General features: G+C 42.5%; 1 protein-coding gene across 7 annotated transcripts in view; it reads right to left on the minus strand.

Moving 5' to 3' along the window:
* The window catches only part of CPNE8 (copine 8), a 207,689-nt gene that overhangs the window by 125,766 nt on the left and 60,498 nt on the right, over positions 1–21,425 (minus strand). For 2 of the 7 annotated variants that reach the window (XR_010922877.1, XM_067564411.1), the window contains exon 6: positions 14,812–14,888. Coding sequence is in view for 6 of the 7 variants with exons in the window: in XM_067564411.1 (XP_067420512.1) it covers positions 14,812–14,888 (77 nt within the window). In the remaining variant the exon portion in view is untranslated. Of the gene's footprint in view, positions 1–340; positions 2,735–3,934; positions 3,970–5,590; positions 7,355–14,486; positions 14,623–14,811; positions 14,889–21,425 lie in introns of those variants that run through there. The other 5 variants (XM_067564412.1, XM_067564413.1, XM_067564415.1 and 2 more) reach the window with 5 other exon arrangements.

The raw sequence follows: 21,425 nt of genomic DNA on the forward strand, positions 1-21,425 counted from the left end.
GCATTTCAGCTTCTGGCTCCCAAATCAGCACTAGGTCCAGAAATAACTGGTCTCTTTACAACTATGTTCTTTACTAAATAGCTTCCCTCTGACCCCAAGGGGTAAGCCACAGTACCACTTCAATATAAATTTGGATCTTACCTAAAATACCATGCTGCCAGCCAATCCTTTAGTAACTAAACTAAAGGTTTATTGCAAAAGAAAGAAATAAACCATAAGAGAAATGTTAAAGGGTCAAAGCAAATCAGATACATACAAATGATTGACAGTCCATATACATCAGGTTTCTAGAAGAATTCTGGAGTTGCAGGCTTATATAGTTCCTTTGGTGTGCACCCAATCTCTGGGTGGGTCTCAATTCTTTGTTTCACAGCTTCAGTTCAGTTGTAGATGAGCTGATCCAGAGGTAAGTTGGTACCTGAAGCTGAGTCCTGGCTGAAGACTGGTGACTGAAGACAAAATGGATTCCCAAGGCCCCTGCCTTATACCCCCTCTGGCCCTGGCCATGCAGTTTGTAGAGTTTTACAGGAACTAAAATGGAGTCCAGAGCCACATGGGCTAGTCCTGGTGCCTGATCAGGCATGCTGCTCCTGGAATTTTACAGGAACCAAAATGGAGTTCAGGGTCACATGGGCAAGTCCTGGTGTCTCATCAGGCATATTTCAGACTTCTCCCCCTGGGCCCCTTGCACCTGGGAATATCTTAATGGGCCATTAAGCAGGCTATTGTTCTGCAGCCATCCTGTCTGAGTTGTTACTCAGACAGCACCATTTGAAATACAGATATATCAAATATATCTATAACTTCCATTTCACACATGAACATAAGTATTATCATCTTACTTAGCATATTACAACCTTTCTAACAGTACCTGACATGGCATATCTCACCTGAATTATTATGATTTTGACATATTAATGTTACACAATACAGTAAATCCCCCACAATCTAACCAGCATGACACTGACCTCCTCCAAATTAAGCCAATCACCAACTAACTATTTGACTGAAAATTCATGCTTCAAAAGCAGAGATAATAAACTCAGAACATGTACATATATAACATAATCAGTAACAAAAAAACAAAAACAAAAAAACCCAAAAACCCACATCACTCCAAACTCTGAGAGGAGAGGGAGGAGTGAGAATCTTGCAAGATAACATCTTCCATTCTGTTTCATTAGAGATAAGTAATTCTCCATCCTCTGAAGATACCAGCTATACAGAATTCTTACTCCTGGAAAGCAATGAGCTCAAGGATGTCCAAAGAAAAACTAAAAGTGACTGAAAGAACAAAGACAACACCATCAAAAAACAGGTTTTTTGTCGTTTTTTTTTAATTTTTTTTATTAAAGTACAAGACAGAAAAATTACCTCCCAAACACATCAGCCTTCATCAATACAAAGCTGGTAAGATACAGAATGTGCCCAGCAACCAGAAAAAACATTTCAAAGTCTTACCAACTCAATGAAAGGACATATTGAAAAACAAAAACTCCAGGCAGTGGGAGAGACTAGCCTCTCGTGCCTTGGAAACAGAACTGCAAGATCAAAACAAACACTGTGCATTATATTCATGCATGGTTAGATAACTGATACACTCTCCCTTTAAGAGAGGCACAGGGAGTGACTCTGTTGTACTGGCTATTTCTGAGGTAGGCTGCTGAGACCAGATTATACATTTGAAAGCCTTGTAAATAAACTCCATTTAGTCTACCCTATTCTGTGGATTTCCATTCCTGTGAGCAGTCTGAGTGAAGGCAATACAGACCCTTTAAAGATGTAGTATAAGCAGTACTGTCTAGTAGAGCTGGGCAGATAATTGATTTTTCAGATTGGCACACAAACAGAAAAAAATCAGAAAAATATTTTCTCTTCTGAAAGTGTTCAGAATTTGTCAGCAAATTAGAAGCCTGTGTCAGGCCAACAAACATGTGTATAGCCTAATTTAGGTTAGTTGCCGGGGATGTGGGAGACCCAGATGAGCATTTTAACCATTAGGCAATTTTGCTCTCAATCTCTCCTGATTAAGCTGTTCTACTTTGTATAAATGCTTAAATATTCATGGGGCCAGAGAGAGAGAGAGAGAGAGAGAGAGAGAGAGAGAGTGTTACTCAAGAGCCTGGGAATAAAGGTATTCATCTGGGAGGTAGGTGATATGGATTCAAATATTCTCTCTGCCTAATTCAGAGGAAGGATTTTAATCCACATTTTCTACCTTCCAGGTGAGTGCATTTATCACCAAGCTACAGAGACACACACTCACTCTCTCACCCAATGATTATTTAAGAATGTATACAAAGTGAAATAGCTTCAGCAGTAGAGATTGAGAGTATGCCACCCCAGAATAGTTTATATCTTAGTGATTAGGGCACTTATCTAGCAGGGGGGAGATCAGAGTTCAAGTCCCTGCTCCAGAGTGGGGATTCAAAACCTCGGTCTCCCACATCCCAGGCAACTGCCCTAACTAACACACTCTCTCTCTCTCTCTCTCTCTCTCTCTCCACCCCCACCCCCTTTTTTAAAAGCTAACCCCGAAAAACACTTTTCCTCAGCCAAAACTATTGTGTCACATTCACAAACAATTTCAGGTTGACCAAAACTTCATTTTTCAGTGAACAAACTATCATCCAAAAAATTTCATCCAGCTCTATTGTCTAGTGAATATCAAGAATGGAGCTATACATATGTCTGGAATAGACCATCCTGAGTCAAGTTGTAGTGGTTGATGCACCTGAAACAAAATGAGCCTGATTTGGTATTCTAAGATCAGAGTAGCCTGTTCATGCAATTAAAGAGCTATACAAGCATAGTTATCTAGCAACAGCACTATGGAAGACTATGGTGTCAGTGGATTGGCAAAGGGTCTTAGTGCATGCTGAACAATATTAATGAGGACCATTCCACACTGACTGGGTGAAAAGAGGCCTCAGAATTGGGTGTATTTTAGAGCACTTCAGGGGGACAGCTGTTTAGGGGCAACTTAGCTAATGAGTTACACAAATATTTCTGATATGTTTTGGGGGAAAAACAAATGATGTAGTCACGTTATATGATAACACACTTTCCTTTCCACTGGTATCTCAGGAGGATGCTAAACGGATGCTACTAAAGTTATATATTTTAAAATCAGCAAGTCTGGATAACTTGCCTCCAAGAATTTTAAAAGAGATAGCCGAGGAATTCACGGGACCATTAATGCTGATTTTCAATAAGTCTTGCAACACCAGGGAAGTTCAAGAAGACTGGAAGAAAGCTAATGTTGTCCCAATATTTAAAAAGGGTAAATGGGATGACCTGGGTAATTACAGGCCTGTCAGTCTGACAGCAATTCTGGACAAAATAATGCAGCAGCTGATAGTGGGCTCGATTAATAAAGAATTAAAGGAGGGTAATGTAATTAGCGCAAGTCAACCTGGGTCTATGAAAAATAGATCCTGTCAAACTAACTTTATTTTTTTTATGAGATTACAAGTTTGATTGATAAAGATAATAGTATTGATATAATAGACTTCTGTACGGCATTTGACTTGGTACCATGACATTTTGATTAAAATCTAGTAAGATATAAAATTAACACGGCACACATTAAATGGATTAAAAACTGCCTATTTGATAGGTCTCAGAATGCAATCATAAACAGGGAATCATCACCAAATAGGTATATTTCTTGTAAAATCCCACAGTAATTGGTTTTTGGCCCTATGATCTTTAAGATTTTTTATTAATGATCTGGAAGAAGACATAAAATTATCATTGATCAAGTTTGCAGATGACTCAAAAATTGGGGGACTGGTAAATACTGGAGAAGACAGAGGAGTGATAGAGTGATCTGGATCACTTCCTTAGTTGGGTGCGAGCAAACAATATGCATTTTAATATGGCTAAACATAAAATTATAAATCTAAGAACAAAGAATGTAGATCATACTTACACAACAAAGGATTCCATTCCGGGAGATGGTTGACTCTGAAAAAGATTTGGGGGCAAAGATTTGGATAACCTGATGGACTCTCAACACCTCCATCAAAACTGAATCTAAGGAGGAAGTGTACTGTGTGAGATGGAGAAAGAGTGAGCCAGTGGCCTGTTAGATAGAACCCCTTTGTCTCTTACATGTGGGTTCAGACCAGCGCTGTTGCAGATAGTATTGAGTTTGGGGTTTATGCTTGTAATAGGGCTGCTACCTCTGCTGTTGTTTACTCTGCATTCCTATATCTCAGCATTGCCCTTGTGTTTCAGAGACTGTGTAGCATTTCATTTGTAAAACTGGCACAGAGGACAGTGTCTTCAAACAGGAAACCCTCAAGGTTTTTAACTCCTCCTGTTGTTCCTGTGGCAAATTTTCCATGATATTAGACAGCCTGTCCCAAAGAAGAAAGTCATTATTCAAGAGCATGGCTTAGTAACTTGCCACCTTCATTTGGAGGCTGGCAGAGGAACAAAGACTTTGCAGCTGAAAAGATCTAGTCCTTTTGTGCCTCTCTCTCCAGGGGTATTTTTAGCAGCGCATTGCTTATTAGCGCTCTCCTGGACTGCTTGGACCACCAGGAAACCAGCATTCAAGTGTTAGAGGAAATACTCCAATTCCTTTGCAGGGAGCTGGCATTTCCTATCTGCATTCTTTGAGGTGGGAGGGATGGAGGCAGGAGAATGCCAGATCACCTTAGCAGGCTCAAGAAGAGCCTCATTTATGGGCACTGCAGCCTAGACAGTACCCAACAATTGTTGTGTTGTTGCTCCTGAATCACATTAACAGGAATGTCCAATGTCTCAGCAATTCTCTTGAGGAAATCCTCAAAAAAATTTAAATTCATCCTGAGAGTACAAAGAAGATAGATTTACAGCCTCATCAGAGTAAGAGTCTCCTTGAAGAGCTGGTGGCTCCTGGACTGGCAGAGGTTGGTTGTCCCCACTTAAGTACTCCTCCTTCTGTACCTGTTGTGGTTACGGGGAACAGAGCAGCTGGAGAATAATGTAGTTGCCTCATCACAGAAGGGGATCTCAGGTGAGAAATCACAGAAGTTGGTCTTCTGGTGTATGGATTCATAATTTAGGAAAACCAGTACAGCCATGGCTGGTAGGTGAACTATAGAGGTGGGCACATAGGAGGGAAGCAAGAGGGATCTCTTGAGGGTCTTCTTGCCTCCTACATTAACTGGAAAACTCCTCTCTCAGCTCCTTCCTAGTGTCCTATTGAGACACCCAGTGTGGTGACTGAGTTGGGAGATGCTCTGATACATTCAGGAGATGTGGATGGTGTGATAAAGTCAGGCCAGAGGGCTACAAAAAGGCACACCAGGGCCAGAGTGTGAGCCCAAGAATGCCTACAGCCCTGGTTCCTGCAAGCAGGAGAGAGATGATTGCAGGGCAATTAGAGACACCTGGACCCAATGAAGGGCTAGTCCAGGTGTACTTAAACCCTGCCTTTCCTAAATGAAGAGAGAGAAGCATAGGAGGAAGAAGCTGCTAGATGGCTGGTAGCAGCTGGAGGAGAAATCCCCCCGGCCAGGAGACAGTGCTTCTCTGCAGCTACAGAAGGAGAAAACCCCTGACCCCAGCCAGCAGAAGGAAGCTGGAGCAAGGTACCTCCAAGGGGAGACAGGGTTACTGGGAACTCCCTGGCCCACTACAAGGGATTGAAGCGTGAGACCCAGTAGGGAGGAACTGGCTGTTTGCCACAATGGGTAGGAGTAGCTTTCCTCCAGATGAAGGGTAGTCCTACTTAGAGCAGTATGAGTAGGCCAAGGCTGAAGTAGATGGCTGATTCAGGATCACCTCTTCTTTTTAAAAAAAAAAAAAAAAAATCGGTCTAGAAGGGGACATACTGTTACTGGTCCATAATCAGATTGGGTGCTGAGATCTCCAGAGTTGTGATATCCAGTACCACAGTGGGGAACCGATGCTGCAGAAATGCTTTGTACTGGAGGTGAGGAGGTAGTTTCCTTATGCCTAAGAACAGGGGTAGGTGCAGGAATATTCGGTGCTAACATGGTGTTTGAGGAAGCATGCTCCTTATGGTATAAAGGAGCAGTCAGTGTCAAGTTGCCCTTAGGCACTGTTGCACTAGGGAGAGTCTCTAGGCTGCAGACCCTAGAATGCTGGAGAAAATTTCAGTCTCTTACTCAGGGTTGGGAGGGAAATCTGCATCTGGAGTTCTGACAAGAGCAATGCTCCTTCCTCCCTCTCTCTGATATAGATTTGATGGTTGAGTGAGATCTATGAGAGGTAGACGCAGTATGTTCCTGGGGTTCTTGGTGACTGTGGGTTGGGACTGCATGGATTTGTCCATCAAGAACTAATTTCAGACTTGCCTTCCTGTTCTTCAGTGTCCTTTCAGAAGAGAGGTATATGGAGCAAAAATCTGAAATATGCCCCCCCTCCCAGACAGATGAGACATCTGGAGAGTCCATCATTATTGGGCAGGTGAAATCACACAAACAGCTTGTAAAGCTAAAAGACTTGGTGTCCCCCATAATGTGAATAGTACCCCCTTGTACAGAGGGTGTGATGGAAGTCTTGTAGTTTTGGTTGGTTTTTTAAGCCAGCAGGCAAAAATGAAGAAAACCAAGTAAATACAAGAAATGAAAGGAAATCACAAAATGAAAAAAAACCCCTATGTTGCATGAAGATGTGGATACTTATGGTGTTCCTTCTCGCACCATAGGTGGTAAGGACGTGAGTAGCAGTTGTGCCCCATATGTTGTTGGCTACAGTAGCTTCAAGAGTGTGGGCAAGGCCACAGATACAGCTATTTAAAAAAAATACACTCTTGCTCACATATGGTTGCATATGCACCTCCAGTGGAATCTCTATGGACAATCACTCATAGAAGAACCATCTTTTTACTTGCAAAATAAGTATATTGATATGGAAATCACTGACAAACAAATGTAACCACCACTTGGGGTTTGCCAGTTCCTAGAACTTTGGTCTGAGTCTCCATGGGCATGTCTACACTGCAGCTGACAGTGAATCACCCAGCCTGAGTAGACAGACTTTTGCTAGCAGGGCTCAAACTAGCACCCTAAAAATAGCAGTGTGGTCACTGTAGCTCAAACTGGGCTCTCAAAGCTAGGAGATGGGGTGGGGCCAACAAGGAGATTACTGCATAGGGTGGTCTGGAAGAGCAGTTCACTAGATCAATGACAAGCCAATGCTGTACAAAAGGTTACTGGGGAAAGAGACAAAGACCAAGCCAGAGTTTGAATTTGGGGGGGAGAGAGAGTTTGTGAGTGAGCACACATCAGGGATTCCCTGCTGAAATCCACCTTCCCCTGAAGGGAGTTTTTGCAATGCTCTGAGACTCTAGCTGCACAAATCAGGCAGCTCCAGCACTGCAGTAACCAGCATCCTGAAAGAGAGAGATCTGGCTCAGCTATCAAGAGCAAGTCAAAACCCTAGAAGAATTCCACACCAGAGAATCACTAAGCACAGTTGGAGTTGGAAGAGACCCCTGCCCCATACCAGGGTGAAAAAGAGTAAAGTGATTTTTGTTTAAGCCAGCCACCACCACAGTGCTACAGCACTTCATTTCAGAATATACTTTCTCAGCTATATCCAACCGCCTCAGGAAGGCACCAGGGAGGGCTGGGAGCTAGAAGAGTTTGAGGGTGTTTGGCAGCAGGGAATTTATTTATTAAGTGTTTCTTAATAATCTTAATCCTTCTTTTCCCAGATCTTATTTTTCTATTTTGAATAAAGTCACCGTGCAACTCTGCATTACACTAGTATTACTGTTATGACATTCTTCTGGTGGGAGTTTATTTAAGTTACCTTATTGACCTGTGTACTGAGCTCTACACTCCTTGCATCTTGTAGTATTAGAATTGTGTTCTCAAGGGACAGCAGCCCTTGGCACAGTAAAGAGTAACTCTCAGTGGAGGTGTCAGGAGCAAAGAAAAAGAACCCAGGATCCAACCCGAGACAGGAGAAGCCACTTCAAATATTAGAGATAGCAAGCATTATGAAGAGAAACGGGAGGAAGCTATGGCACTAAGCACTTGTGTACTCACACCCTATACACAATTGTAATTATCTTTGTACAAAACATGCATTGTGAGGTATCATCTGAAAACTAATAACTGATCATTAATATTCTTGAGTGATGCAAGTATGAAAGATATTGATATATACCAAAATTATGACTTGAACAAAGCCTGTATCTTGCTAGATTAAAGTTTTAGACTTCCAGATGCGTATTTTCACTTTTATTTGCTTGTAACCTTTTCTAACTTTACTCCTTTCAGTTGGTATCACTTAACCTATCTTCTTTTGTTAATAACCTTTTTTTTTTTTTTTTTTTTTTTTACTATTAATATAAATCAACTCAGTGTGGTGTTTCAATGGAAGGTGTATTTACCTCCATAAATAAACTGATTTGCTTTTGTGCCTTTGGGGGAACAACCCAACCTTATTATTTCTCTGAACTAAAAGTAAGATTGGAAATGTGTTAGGATCACTTTGCTGGTTGTAAGCAAGGCTGGTAGAAGCCAGAGTGGGGTTGGAGACAGGCTTCTAGGGTGCAGCTGCTAAACAAGGGCTGTCTAGAACAGATACACTTCAAGGTGTAACCTGAATGCTTGTAGACTAGTTGCAAGCATCCCAGACTGGAACCTACAGCAGCAAGCCATTGTAAGGCATCCAGGCTTGCAGGACAACTGGTGACAACCCCTCACACCTCTGGATTGCACTGCAAAGTCCGTCACACTGCAGGGAGGGCAACACATGCAATCCTAAAATGCCATTTTACAGGCATTATTCAGGATGCAAAATGATTTTCCCCCCTAACATCAAGCTACCAAGAACTGGCTGAATTTAAAGACAACCCTTATTTACCAATATCATGTGACAAGAATAGACTACATTTCCAGTTACCTGCATAACACTGAAAGGAAAGTATACCTGCCCACCTAGTCGCCTCTGGCAAAACCCTAAGTAAATGTACCATTTATACCATTTCTTGAAGGTTGAACTAGAGTTCTCTCAGATGAAAATTGGAAGCAAGTTTCAGAATTGAAGAACCTGTGCCAATAAATGTTCTACCACCAGCCTCCCAAACTTTTAACTGCTCAGGCTATTGGCTAAAACACAACAACAGATCCCATGCACCACATCTAGCATTTGGTGAGAGAGGTAATGGATACCAAAATATACAGAGCTTTAAGATTATCATCAGCATCTTCAGTTGCACCTAGGAACAAATAAGAATCTAGTGCAAAATGTAGCACGCTAATATGAAGAGTTCACTACAATCAACAACTTTAGGGAATTGGGCCATTGCCTTCCATTCTAGCTTGAAGTTTTCAAATGTAGCCTTTTGGTATACTGTATACTGAAAAAAATTCATTGACTAGAAAGATTCTGGTTTAAAATCTTTTAATTAAAACCTCTCTCCAATATCTGAAAATAAAAATACTCTTTTTTATTGTAAGATGGTTGTTATAGAAAGAAAACACCTATCAGAATATTCAGGAGTGGAAAGATCTCCAACTAGGTTAATAAATTCATTGTACTATAAATTACTTCATTCTAACAATTATTTTAGTACAACTCTATTAACAATAGCTTAATATGAATAAAATTGTAATAAGATCATGTCCTAGCTGATCGCTTTGACTACATCATTCTTCTCTGCATCCCTCCAACTGCTCCCCTTCTCTACCTGCATCAAACATAAGCTACCTGTCTTCACTTGGACTCTCTCCAATTTGTCACATCTTTCCTAAAGTGTGATGCCTAGAACTGGACATAGTACTCCACCTGAGGCCTCATCAGCACCAAGTACAGCAGGTCAATTATCTCCTGTGTCTTACATACCATACTCCTGCTAAAATATCCCAGAAAGACATGGAAGGAAACCCTCTCATACTCCTTCTCTAAAATCCCTCGAGCTCTCCTGATAATGGCTTCTATTCACTGCTCTTGAGTTTGCCTATCAAGTGACTTTTTATACTTTAGGCCTGGCCTACACTAGAGAGTTTTATCAACAAAAGTCACCTTTTGTCGACAAAACAATCCTGGTGTACACACTGCAATGACCCTTTTGTCAACAAAGCTGTTCTGTTTTGTTGACAAAATAAAACCACCTAAATGAGAGGCGTAGAGCCTTTTTCAATAAAGTTTTTGCAAAAAAGCATGTGTGTAGACATTGCCCTTAGATTATATCACTAAAAATAGCCTCTCAATTATCCCAGCATGCCATCGTGAGTACCGCTCTGGTAAGCCGTGTGAGCTCAGCTGCTCTGCAGTCGTCCATCTCCGACCCTCCCCTTTTGAAGTCCCAGAAAGTTTTCAAGTTAACTCACCATGGAGAGTTCACTCCATAGCACAGCAAACACAGTCCTGCCTGCCTTCCCTAAACTACAGGGGAGGGGTGTAACTCCTGCTGTGCCATGCAGATCCAAGAGGGTGGGGGGGGGCTGTGCCCCTCTCCTCACCCCTGCCCCTGCAGGTGTACTGGACCCATCTCTGCTGAGGGGGTGGGGGAATGGAGGACACCAGCTATGAGCTGTCTGTGTAGCAGCTTCTGCCTTGGGATTGGTTGCTTCCAGCTGCTGCTGTCTGAACTTAAAGAGACAGGATGAGTGCAGACACACTCATTGTCCCCAACACATGCTGCCTGTCTGTCTCCATGTGTGTGTGTATGTGTGTCTCTTTCTCTAACACACACACACACACACACACACACACACACACCCTCATTCACTCGCTCTCTCCCCTCCCTCTGCTTCTGTCGGCTTCTTGTGTTTTTGTTCAGCAGTGTCAGCTTGGCTGACAGGTCAGTTTAAAAGCAGCTGTCAAACTAGTAGGATGACTATGGAATGATGGGATTCAGAAACCTTCATCATGTGACACTGTGCCTGTCCTGTGAGGCATTGCAAACCCTTCCCAAAGCACCCTGCGTGCAGTTGCATAGTGGGATAACTACCCACAGTGCACTTCTCACTTTGTCAACCAAAGAGCTGATAGTGTGAATGCAATCCACTGACAGAAGACGACAGTGAAGGAACGCCACAGCGATTTAATTACAGTGGTGGCTGTATGACGGCAAAACTTTTGTCGACAAAAATTTCTAATGTAGACAAGGTCTAAGTCTCCCTGATCAGATCAGCTTCTTCCCCTCAGCAGCAGGGAATGATTAACCAAACAAAAACTTCAAATAGCAAGGTTGATCAAAGGTCCAAGGATTGGAGCCACGCAGCCCTTACAAAGACACCTACAGACAGACCTGTCTCAGATGCTTATTCCAGGGCCTACAGCCCAACTACACCACCCACACAAAGAACAAACAAATAGTCAAACAACCAACCCACACATGGGCCAAAAGCACCACTCATTGAGTCCCACTACCTCCAAGTGCAGAGTATGCAGCTATACCCTCCAAAACCCTCCTGTTAGCTGCCTCTGTTCACAGATTTATCGTAAGTTTCAACAAAATTGCTACCTCATGGCCAAAAAATAAAATACTTGTCTGTTTTCATTTTCTCTCCACAATCTCATGGTAGCCTTGTGGCCAAGCACGGTGCTGTAGCCACTCTGCCTTCGTTTCCCCTACAGAGTTCCAGCCTACTCTAGTGGTTTACATGGCTCCACCCTCCAGCTAAGTAACTACAAATGCTCAATCCTTTCTGGGATAGCCAAGTCCAAAATAGACACACAATAATTGTGCCTTTGTCCCAGCTGGGCTTCATTCTCAGTTCTTCAGGGTGTTATTTGTCTGCTTATCGCCTGGGTACAAGTCTCATTTTGCACATACCCCCACAAGCGCAGACACAGACCCTCTTTTTAGGTTGGGGCACCCTTGCTTTGGTCTGTCTTAATAATCATCAGCAAATCCCAGGTACATTCAAAGAGCCCTGTGTCAGCGTTTGCCTTTCCCCCCAGAGAGACTCTAGCAGACAGAAATTGTTTCCAGTTCTTGGCTCCAGCCAGGCTTCTTTCTCTAACAGAGAGCTGTTAATCTACTTTCCTTCCCAGCCAGCTCCCAATTGAGCAAGCTTTCCTCTTTTTAACCCCTTCTTTCAGGTCTCACACTCACAGGGATAGCAGGCTGGGCTAATTGGGAAGAGCTGATTGTACTCACAGCAGTTCATTAAACCTTTCCAGGTCTGTATGGAGTGTGTAAATCCCATCACATTATCCTTATTGGACCTTTTGATTCACAATATAATTTTAATAAAATAAACGATAGTGAAAGTTAGAAGCACTAGCAAAAATATTAATTCAACTGACAAGATGAATTACTAATGTAAGCAGGGTCTGAGTGGCCCTCCTCTACTAAGCCAGCTGAAAGGGAGGGTGGACGGCACTGAATTTGTATAAGCACACCTAGGTGCTCAGCATGCTGGGAAATGGTCATTTTGGCTGGTATTGGGTTACAAATCACTTTAATGTTAATTGCAGGGGTAATGAAATGTTGCCTCCTTATTGTATGAACAAATGGTAGTAGAACTGTGCTTAGCCTGTTCTGATGAAAGAATCGCTCTCATCAGAAAGCAAGGCTTTTGCATGCCACAGTACTGTGAAGGTAGTAGGGGTTGAGACAGGTTTTCCTGTCTGATTGCATGGGCTCTGCCCAAGAGCCTCAGGCATAGTTTGACTGTCTACTCCCACTGTTCAAAGATAGAGCTAATGGGGATTCAGCTTGGAGTCTTTCGTTTTGTTAAAATCAGGGACAGTGATCAAGTGGTTCCCCCCCATGAACTGAGAGCTGAAATCACTAAAGGAACTGGAGAAACCCTGAGAGACTTACCTGCAGGGTCATAACTGAACTCAGTGACCGGCAGGCAGTGTGGGCTAGTCGAGCCCTGTGACAGGCAGGCAGAGTGGGCCGGCAAAGGGGGGCTAGTCGAGTCCAGCGGTGGAGAGGCAACAGTGCAGTTATGACAGTCGCAGGGCAAGCACAGTGCCCTCCTTTCCCCTCACCCCCAGTACAGTGGGAGGTGAACTCACTTGGATGCACCGCCCAAGCTCTAGGTCCTCATCAACCTTAGACAGCAATTCTGAGTGGGGGGTGAGGAGAAGCAAGAAGGGAGAGGCCCCGGACATGGCCCCAAATACTCTGGGGTGGGGGTTCTGCCCATGGTTTTTGTGTTTATGAATTCTGTTTGCACTGTTTTCCCAAACTAGTGCCGAGTTACTTCCTTTTCTTAAAAAGTTTACTTTCTACACTCAGACTCTGTGCTTGCGAGAGTGGAAATATTGCTTTTTGGGGATGCCCAGGGGACAGTGTGTAATTTCCCCAATGACTGGGTGGAGGTTCGAGCTGGTTTGCTGTTGTAACATTGACAGGAACTCCTAGATATTGAACTTGGCCCTTGTTGCTGCTGACTCTAGCAGAAGTGTTACACTGGTAAAAAATTGGTAAAGATGGCCAGTTGAACTAGGTGCTATAGCAACAATTGTATCAAACAATGCTCAGAGGAGTCGCTCAACAAACCATCTAAAAGAAACTAGTAATGAAACAATTAGCAATTAGCTTTCGCTGCAGAGACTTGTAGGCAATCCCTGCTGGAGACTAAGTTTTGTAATTTGGGCATAAGGAGTTTTCTACTCTTCTCAGGCCTGGTCCACACTTACCGTGAAATTCAGCAGCAGTCGAGGGGAGATATGTATCTCCCGTCGACTTCCTAAATTCTAAATAGCGCGGTGTCCCCACTACACACTGCACCGATGGGAAATGCCTTCCCATCGACACAGAGTTACTCTTTTTCCAGGGATGGATTTATTTTGGTCAACTTCCGGAATGATTGAGCAGGTCTCCACTTCTGCTCAGTCAATCCCAAAGAATCAATCTGACAACGGTGAATTTGCCACCGTCAATAAAGCCATACCCTAACATAATGGCTACAGACCCTTTAGTAGCTATCTGTTAAATATAGTATCTTTAGATAAATTGGACTGATTAAGTTCATGGCTACTTTTCCTCTGCAAGAAACCAGCCTTGAGTGAGTTTCAATCTGAGATGGAAAACCAATTAGCCAAATCCAATAACAAAACCCTGGTTCTATTTCTGCAAAACATAAAAGAGTCAAGTATATCCAAGCTAAAGCCATCTGTTAAACATTGTGGAACATAATGATGAAATTTCTTTAGAGGATACTGAACAGTAAATATAAATTGACATGATCAACATGCACAGACCACAAGTATTTAAAACCATATGAATGAATTATAGGTATAAACAGGCTGTATGCATAGGTAGCAAAAGAGACAAAACAGAACATTTGGCATTCTCACAGGAAGATAAGAGCTAAAGAGATGCTATAGTGAAATATAAATTAAACTACTTGATTATGAAACCTTAAATACTAATATAGATGATAGGATGCTTATTCTCTGGCTATGATCAATTTGAAGGCTGGAGATAGATGTAATTCTAATCTTAATTTATCTTTAATGGTCTAATATTAAGACAATAATTAAAGCTGTTTCTATAGCAAACCATTTCAAAACCTACACTTACAAATATAAAACAGATTATCATCCCAAAAAAGAACAAAATCTTGCTAAGAGCAAGCTCTAGCTAAGAGTAAGATTACACTGGATGTAGTTAAAAGACAGTTGGGAGCAAAGAAAGGAGACAAGATATTTAAATACATCAGTTGATCTGATAATTACCTGAAACAGAATAGAAATATAATAAAAATCAATAATGGAAAACTATTTGTGTCATCTATCAATTTATCTTTTCCACGACGCTGTGTCTGCAACAATGCATATGGCAAAGTACCTCAATAAATTAATGGAAATGACCACACCTTATGAAGCCATGCTTATTTAACCAAGATTCAAGAAAGATGCACTTACTCTATTGCCTTTTCCAGTCTGCTTCCCTGTGATCCAACTATCTCTCCTAGTGTACAAAACACTTGTCCCAAAAAATCCTGAAAAGCAATAAAAATGACAAGTCATAAGACACCAATATATTCTGCATGGAAACAATTTTCCTTTTTTATTGTTCTGGTCTTTGAACTTTTGAACACATTTTTCGTATTTTTCATTATAGAGCTTTTTTATCTGTATATGTATTTATATTCTGCCAAATGTTGTGAAATTACACAATAATGATTTCTTAGTCAAACATTACTTGTATATTTTATATAAAACTAGGTACATTAAAATCTGGGGTGTGTTGTATTATATAGTGTACATACTTCTATATTTCTCATATTAAAGTAAAAGGGGGTTTTCTTTAATTTTTAATGTAAAAGAGTAACTGAAACTTTTAATTGTTGTAATGCTTTCTTAGAAACTTAAATAGCATTTTCTAGCAATAATTCCCCTTGCCTGATTTTTTGTACTTTATTTTCAAAGAAACCGAAAATTTAACTCTGCTATCTGATTGCTACTCTGTGCACCAGTAACATCAGTGATCTCTGGGCACCTGAGAATAATGATTAGGTTTAATTTACAAAAGCAGAGCACAAAACGTTGCATCTACTGCTTTGTCTATTATTAATCTCATCAATAAATGCAATTTAAATAAAAATAAGTAAGTATAAATATAAGACTCTCCCTTAACCAAACTATAACACAATGGACAGAATTCTACAGTGACTTGTACCTTATGCAAATCAGAGATGTCATTGTGGCTTCAGCTACTGGAAAGTGTCCCTTTAATGATGGATACTTTATTTTTTATTCTGGTAGATACTACACATACTGGAAACCTAATCACAAATTTAAAACCCATCTCATTTCATTGTATTATGAAGACAAGAGGTCAATTTGGGAGGGGGCCCAGAAGAATGGACACCCTGAGCTGTGGCAGAAGCCAGAGGGTGGAAGCCCCAAGCCCGATTCCCAGATGGGCTGGGGAGGGACAGGACTTGCTCTTCTTCTGCACAGCCACTCTTGGGGGGAGGTCAGACCCACCTCCAGGTGCCTCCCAGCAGCATAAGGGAGATCAGACCCACCTCCACCTCCAGGTACCTCCATATCTCCAGGAAACTCTGGAGCTGCTGTCCAGCCATGGCACTTCCTGCAGCCGGGGAAAACACCCACAAGTGGGTTTGATCTCCTCACAAGAGCAGCTGTGCAGGGGAAGAACAAGTCCTGTCCCGCCCCAGCCCGGCCAGGAAAAGCAGCTGGAGCCCAGGACATGGTCGGAGCCCCCGAATGAGGCACCCCCAGCCTTGCTCCTTCCCCTCCCCTCCAATAGCTAGATTTCATGGGGGAGGTCTGATTTCATGGTCCATGACACATTTTTCATGGCCATTAATTGGTAGGGCCCTAAACATAGGGAATGCAGTTCTGATCAATATAACTATTGGCACAAAAATTATTCATTAAGATACTCTGTAATAATCACAAATAAATATAGGTATTAAATGCAGTTTCAAAAGTGATCTGTTATACAGGTTTGACACTATTTTTAATACATGTTTACATACAAAAGGACCTGTTGTCCCAAAACATCCATGTGTGATGCAAATATAACTAAACAGGAATAAGAGCCTAATCCTAAAAGTTACTGAACAACCACCCACAATTCCCTTTAAAGAGGCTTCAGTTGATTTCAGTGGAAAATGTAGATGCTTGACAACTCTCAGGGATCACTCCATATATATCAGATTACGGTTGTATAAAACACCTGAAATTTACCTGGTAACATTGACAATATAACTATTAATTTATCTTTCAGAAATGAGATATATACAATAAATATATTTGGTAATAGTGGACTTAACATTTTTAAATATATGACTTCTCTACATTCAAATAAAAGGTAAGCTTATTTCCATAGGCCTGACTCTCGGTAAAGTGAATTTCTGTGGTCTCGGAAGCTCCAAAGACTTTTTACCCTGTGTTACTACATCATTTTGATTAGGTCAATAATGCATATTGACCTTAATATTGGTTGTTGAGTGCTCAACACTTTAAAAAAATCAGCAGGTGCCTGAATATGGACTTAAGAGCCTAACTTCAGGTACCTGCGTTTAAAAGCACTATATAAACATACATATTTTACACACACATGCACAAAACTGTATTTGATGAAAAATACATATATGCAACACTGCAAGGTTCCATCAACTGCAACTTATTTCCCCTGAAGAGGAGTAGTAATTAATATGCTCTGCAAATAGTCTTAATATTAGGTTTACATTTTATATGTAACATAACTAAGTTCTGGTTGCAGAGATCAAAACTGATTTTCTTCATTTTTGTGATTTAAATTCTCAGTTACAATGCTACAATATTTTTTTTTAAACTTGAATATCCTGTTAGTGTATCGTGAACAATTAAATTAGTGTCAGAGGGCCCATGTTCCCTGGAGGGATTGTTATGGATGGGACACCAGGTGGAATGAGTGGAGTTAGGTTGGAAGCAACTCAGCCACAAGGACAGAGCAGTGCATAGGATTTTTAAAAGTTCTACTTGTTCAACTTAACCTGTATTAAGTTTCACTTTTGCTAATGAAACGTGGTGGTAGTGTCAGAACTATGAGTTCTTTGACATGCAGCAGCTGGCAGCCTGAGCCATAGAACTGCTAGGGTTACCATCTTTCTAATTGCTGGTAACTGGACCCCTGAGACTCCACCCCTGCCCTGCCTCTTCTTCCAAGGCCTCTCCCCTTCTCTGCCTCTTCCCCCAAAGTCCTGCTTCCATCGCTCGCTCACTCCTCCCCCACATTCCCTCTTTCCCTCCCTGGACCATCTCCACCTCCCTCCCCCGCATCTGTGCTCCTTCTGTTCCAGGGCTGGGATGGGAGCTGCTGCAGCCTGAGAAGGAACCTGCCTGCAGGTAGGTGGCAGCCCTGGCTTAGCAGGGGCTGGCGTGGATTAATGACCCAGTGCCTCCCCCAACCTCACAGTAACCGCACTTTTGGTGTCCAATCAGTACATCAGATTGGACACTGCCAGGTCCCCTTTTTGACTGATCTTTCTGGTAAAAAACTAGGCATCTGGCAACCCTACGAGTCTGAAGCCCCCCAGAGCCTTGGATTTGGAAACACAAACCCAGCTCAGCGATGGACCAAATGGAAGGAAAAGTTTGAGCTGTACACAGACCAATGGCATGCAGGAAGATGAAAACAGCAGCAAAGTAAAACTATTATTTGACCTTACTACAGAATAAGGCATAGAGGTCTGCACCACTCTGAAGCTCATGACTGCCTTAAGCCTTACAGCAGTCCTACGAGCTGTGGGGAACTATTGCTCCCCAAAGCAAAACAAAACTGAAGCAACACAGGTTTTTCAATACTGACCAGTCTGAAGGAGAGGGAATTTATAGACCCCTATGTTACAGTTTTATGCACACTGGCAGCTACATGCAATTTTGGGGACTTGACAGACTCCCTGACTTGGGCAGGGCCATTTGTGGCACTTGGAACACCACATGAGATAGAGGCTGCTCTGGGAAGGCGATCTTAGATTAGACAGATGCTTAGACATGGGGCAGCGGAAGTCTCAAGAGAAAAGATGAAAGCCACAGGAGGCATAACAGCCCCAGAAGAAATGCACTGAGTCAACAGCAAAGGACAGCAGGTGGCAGAGTTCCATAGCCACAATGAAATGCATTTACTATGGGACACAGCATGAGCAGGAAAAGGAGAAGTGTCCCACACTAGGACAGCATTGCAAGGAATGTGGCAAGTTGGACCATTTGAGCAGTGTGTGCAAGAGCAGAGGAAAGTCCCAGAAAGATTCAGTCAGACTGGTACAAGAGGGGAAGGACACATCAGACAGCAGTGATGTCATCATGACTCTCTTCTTGAGTCTGAGAGCATATCAGGTTCAGGCTATTGGGACAGGAAAGCAATAAGGAAGATACCAACCTCTGTGCATGCAATGTTAATAAGGAAACACCTTTTGCAATTTCAGCTGGATAGCAGGGCCTCCTATAATATGATTCCTTGGTGTGAACTGGACTTGAAAACACCCATTACAAAGAGCAGGCACACTAATAATGTACAATGAGGGCTTAATGCAGTTCAGAGAAAAATGTGACCTCACAATAACTAACTCAAAAATAAACCAGTATCACCTGAAGTTTGGAGCTTACCATCCAGCACCACACAGATCACACTTGGGTAATACAGCCATACAAGCCATGGATCTGATCAGAGTTTAGTATCAGAATTCTATAGCTGGAGTGCAAGAAGTAAAAGGGGGAGTCCCCTAGACAATAGAAACAATTTTAAAAGCATATGGGGATGTTTTCAAAGGCAATGGGTGCCTCGAAGGAAAGCAGCAACTGAAGTAGACCATACAAAGGAAGAGAGGGTTACTCATCTTGAACAGTAACTGAGGTTCTTCGAGATTTGCGTCCCTGTGGGTGCTCCACTCGAGGTATCGGTGCGTCCTCAATCAGAGATTTTTATCAGCAGTGCTCGTCCGGATCGCATATGCACCATCCCTGTCTCGCGGTGCCGTTGGCGCCCTTTTCAGCATGCGCGACCCAACCTCCTCTGTTTCTTCTCTACTGTGGAGCCCTACTACTTGACTCCAAAGTAGAAGTGAGGAGAGTGGGTAGTGGAGCACCCACAGGGTCACACATCTTGAAGAACCTCAGTTACTGCACAAGGTGAGTAACCCTCTCTTCTTCGAGTAGTAGTATCCCTGTGAAGAGATGCAACTATCCACTGACCACAAATGATAACATCTTGCCAGAACTTTATCATCTGATGTGAGAAATGGGTTTGGCACATAAACCTGGATAAAGAGTCTGGCATGTTGATAACCTTTGCGACACCGAAGCCCTAGAAGGACTGCCTGGTAATAATGGAAGGTGATAGCCTCATTATGGTGAAGGGAGTAATTATACAGAAGCTGAATCAGACTATAACAGAAAAACAACAAGCTTTTCTCCAGGGATACATAGAACTGAACCCAAAATGGTATTCTGACAGCATGAAGTGACATACATTGGATCTGCTCATAGCAGAGGGACTGAAAGTAGATCCCATCAAGATCAAGGCACTCAGACACATGCCAATTCCAATGGGCGTGAAAGGGGTACAGCACTTCATAGAAATGATAACGTTTCTGACCAAGTTCTGTCCATCACTGGCATTAGTAACAGAACCAATATTTCAGCTTACAAGGAGGATGTTGAGTGGGACTGGGAAGGTCCCCAATGATAACATGCACCCCTGTCCTAAAGTACTACCAGCCAGGAATGCAAGTGACACTTCAGCATAACATACTGGAGAAAGGATTGTTTGTAGCTCTTTTGCAGGAGGAGTCAGTCACTTAGGGCAGCAGAGCCCCATCAGAGATTGAACAGGGGTATGCCCAAATAGAAACAGAGCTTCTGGCTGTGGTATTTTGAATGGAGCCCTCAGTAATAGTGAAATCAAATCACAAACCCCTTGAGACAATAATACCTTCTTAGTGCTCGAAAGAGACTGCAGTGTATGCTGATGCACCTCCAGCACTGCCAGACAGAGTCCGATATTGTCCAGGATGATTACTGGTGTTAGCTGACATCCTGAGCAAGATATATATACCCAACATCAGCAAGCTGGGGGAAGGGGATTAAGACACTGAATCCACTGACATGCTGCACAATCTCCCAGGCTGATGGAAATCAAAGAGGCTACAGAAAAGGCCATCCAACTACAGGCAGTCTAGAGAGCGATACTAGCAAGGTAGCCAGAAGACAAAAGCCAAGTATAGTGGATTCTGCTTATTTGCAATCTTTTGGTTCCCAGCAAAAATTTGCCATTATCTGGAAGTAGCAGGGAAAATATTAAACAGACCTTAAAGAACCTCATGGCAGCTGGGTGAGCAAAAACAAGGGGGTGAAAGGATGTAATGGAAGCCAGATGAACTTTGACTGAGCTCAGTGATACACCCATGGTTTTTAGATTTGGCAGGTAATAGAGAATGAGTGTAAGGTGAGACTCAAGAGAAGGTATGGATCAATGGTTATACCAGGCTTGAAAATGTTTCTACTTCTGCTTGTAGGTTTTCCCTATGATGGGTTTCCTACTGTTGAGCAGTACTGCTTAGAGAGAACCATCTAAGAGCCAGACCTTGAAGTGGAGTGATGAGAGGTTGGGGTGAGTCATGGCTCCAGATTCCTAGGTGAGGAGGTCTGCTGTCAGAGGAAGGCAGAAAGTCAGTTGCAGAGACAGAGTAACCAGATCTGGGAACCATACCTGTCATTGGCCATGATGGTGCTATGAGCATGACTACCAATCTCTCTTGTTCAGGAACCTGAAGAACAGAGATGGGGGATAAGGATACAGTAATATCCAAGGCCTGGGGTAAGGACAGCATCTCCCAACAACTTGCACCCGTGTCCTCCTCTCAAGCAGAACCTTTGGGACTTCATGTTGGATGGTGTCATGTACAGATCCATCTCTGGTGAGCCCCACTTAAAATAAATCTTCTGAAATACTGCATTGTTCATCTCTCCCTTGTGGTCATGATGAAAACACTGTTTAAGGAGTCCACTATGGTATTCTGCAA

This window comes from Emydura macquarii, unplaced genomic scaffold, assembly GCF_026122565.2.
Source record: "Emydura macquarii macquarii isolate MOO-44397 ecotype Brisbane River unplaced genomic scaffold, CSIRO-AGI_Emac_v2 contig_2636, whole genome shotgun sequence".
NCBI classification, from domain to species: Eukaryota; Metazoa; Chordata; order Testudines; family Chelidae; genus Emydura; species Emydura macquarii.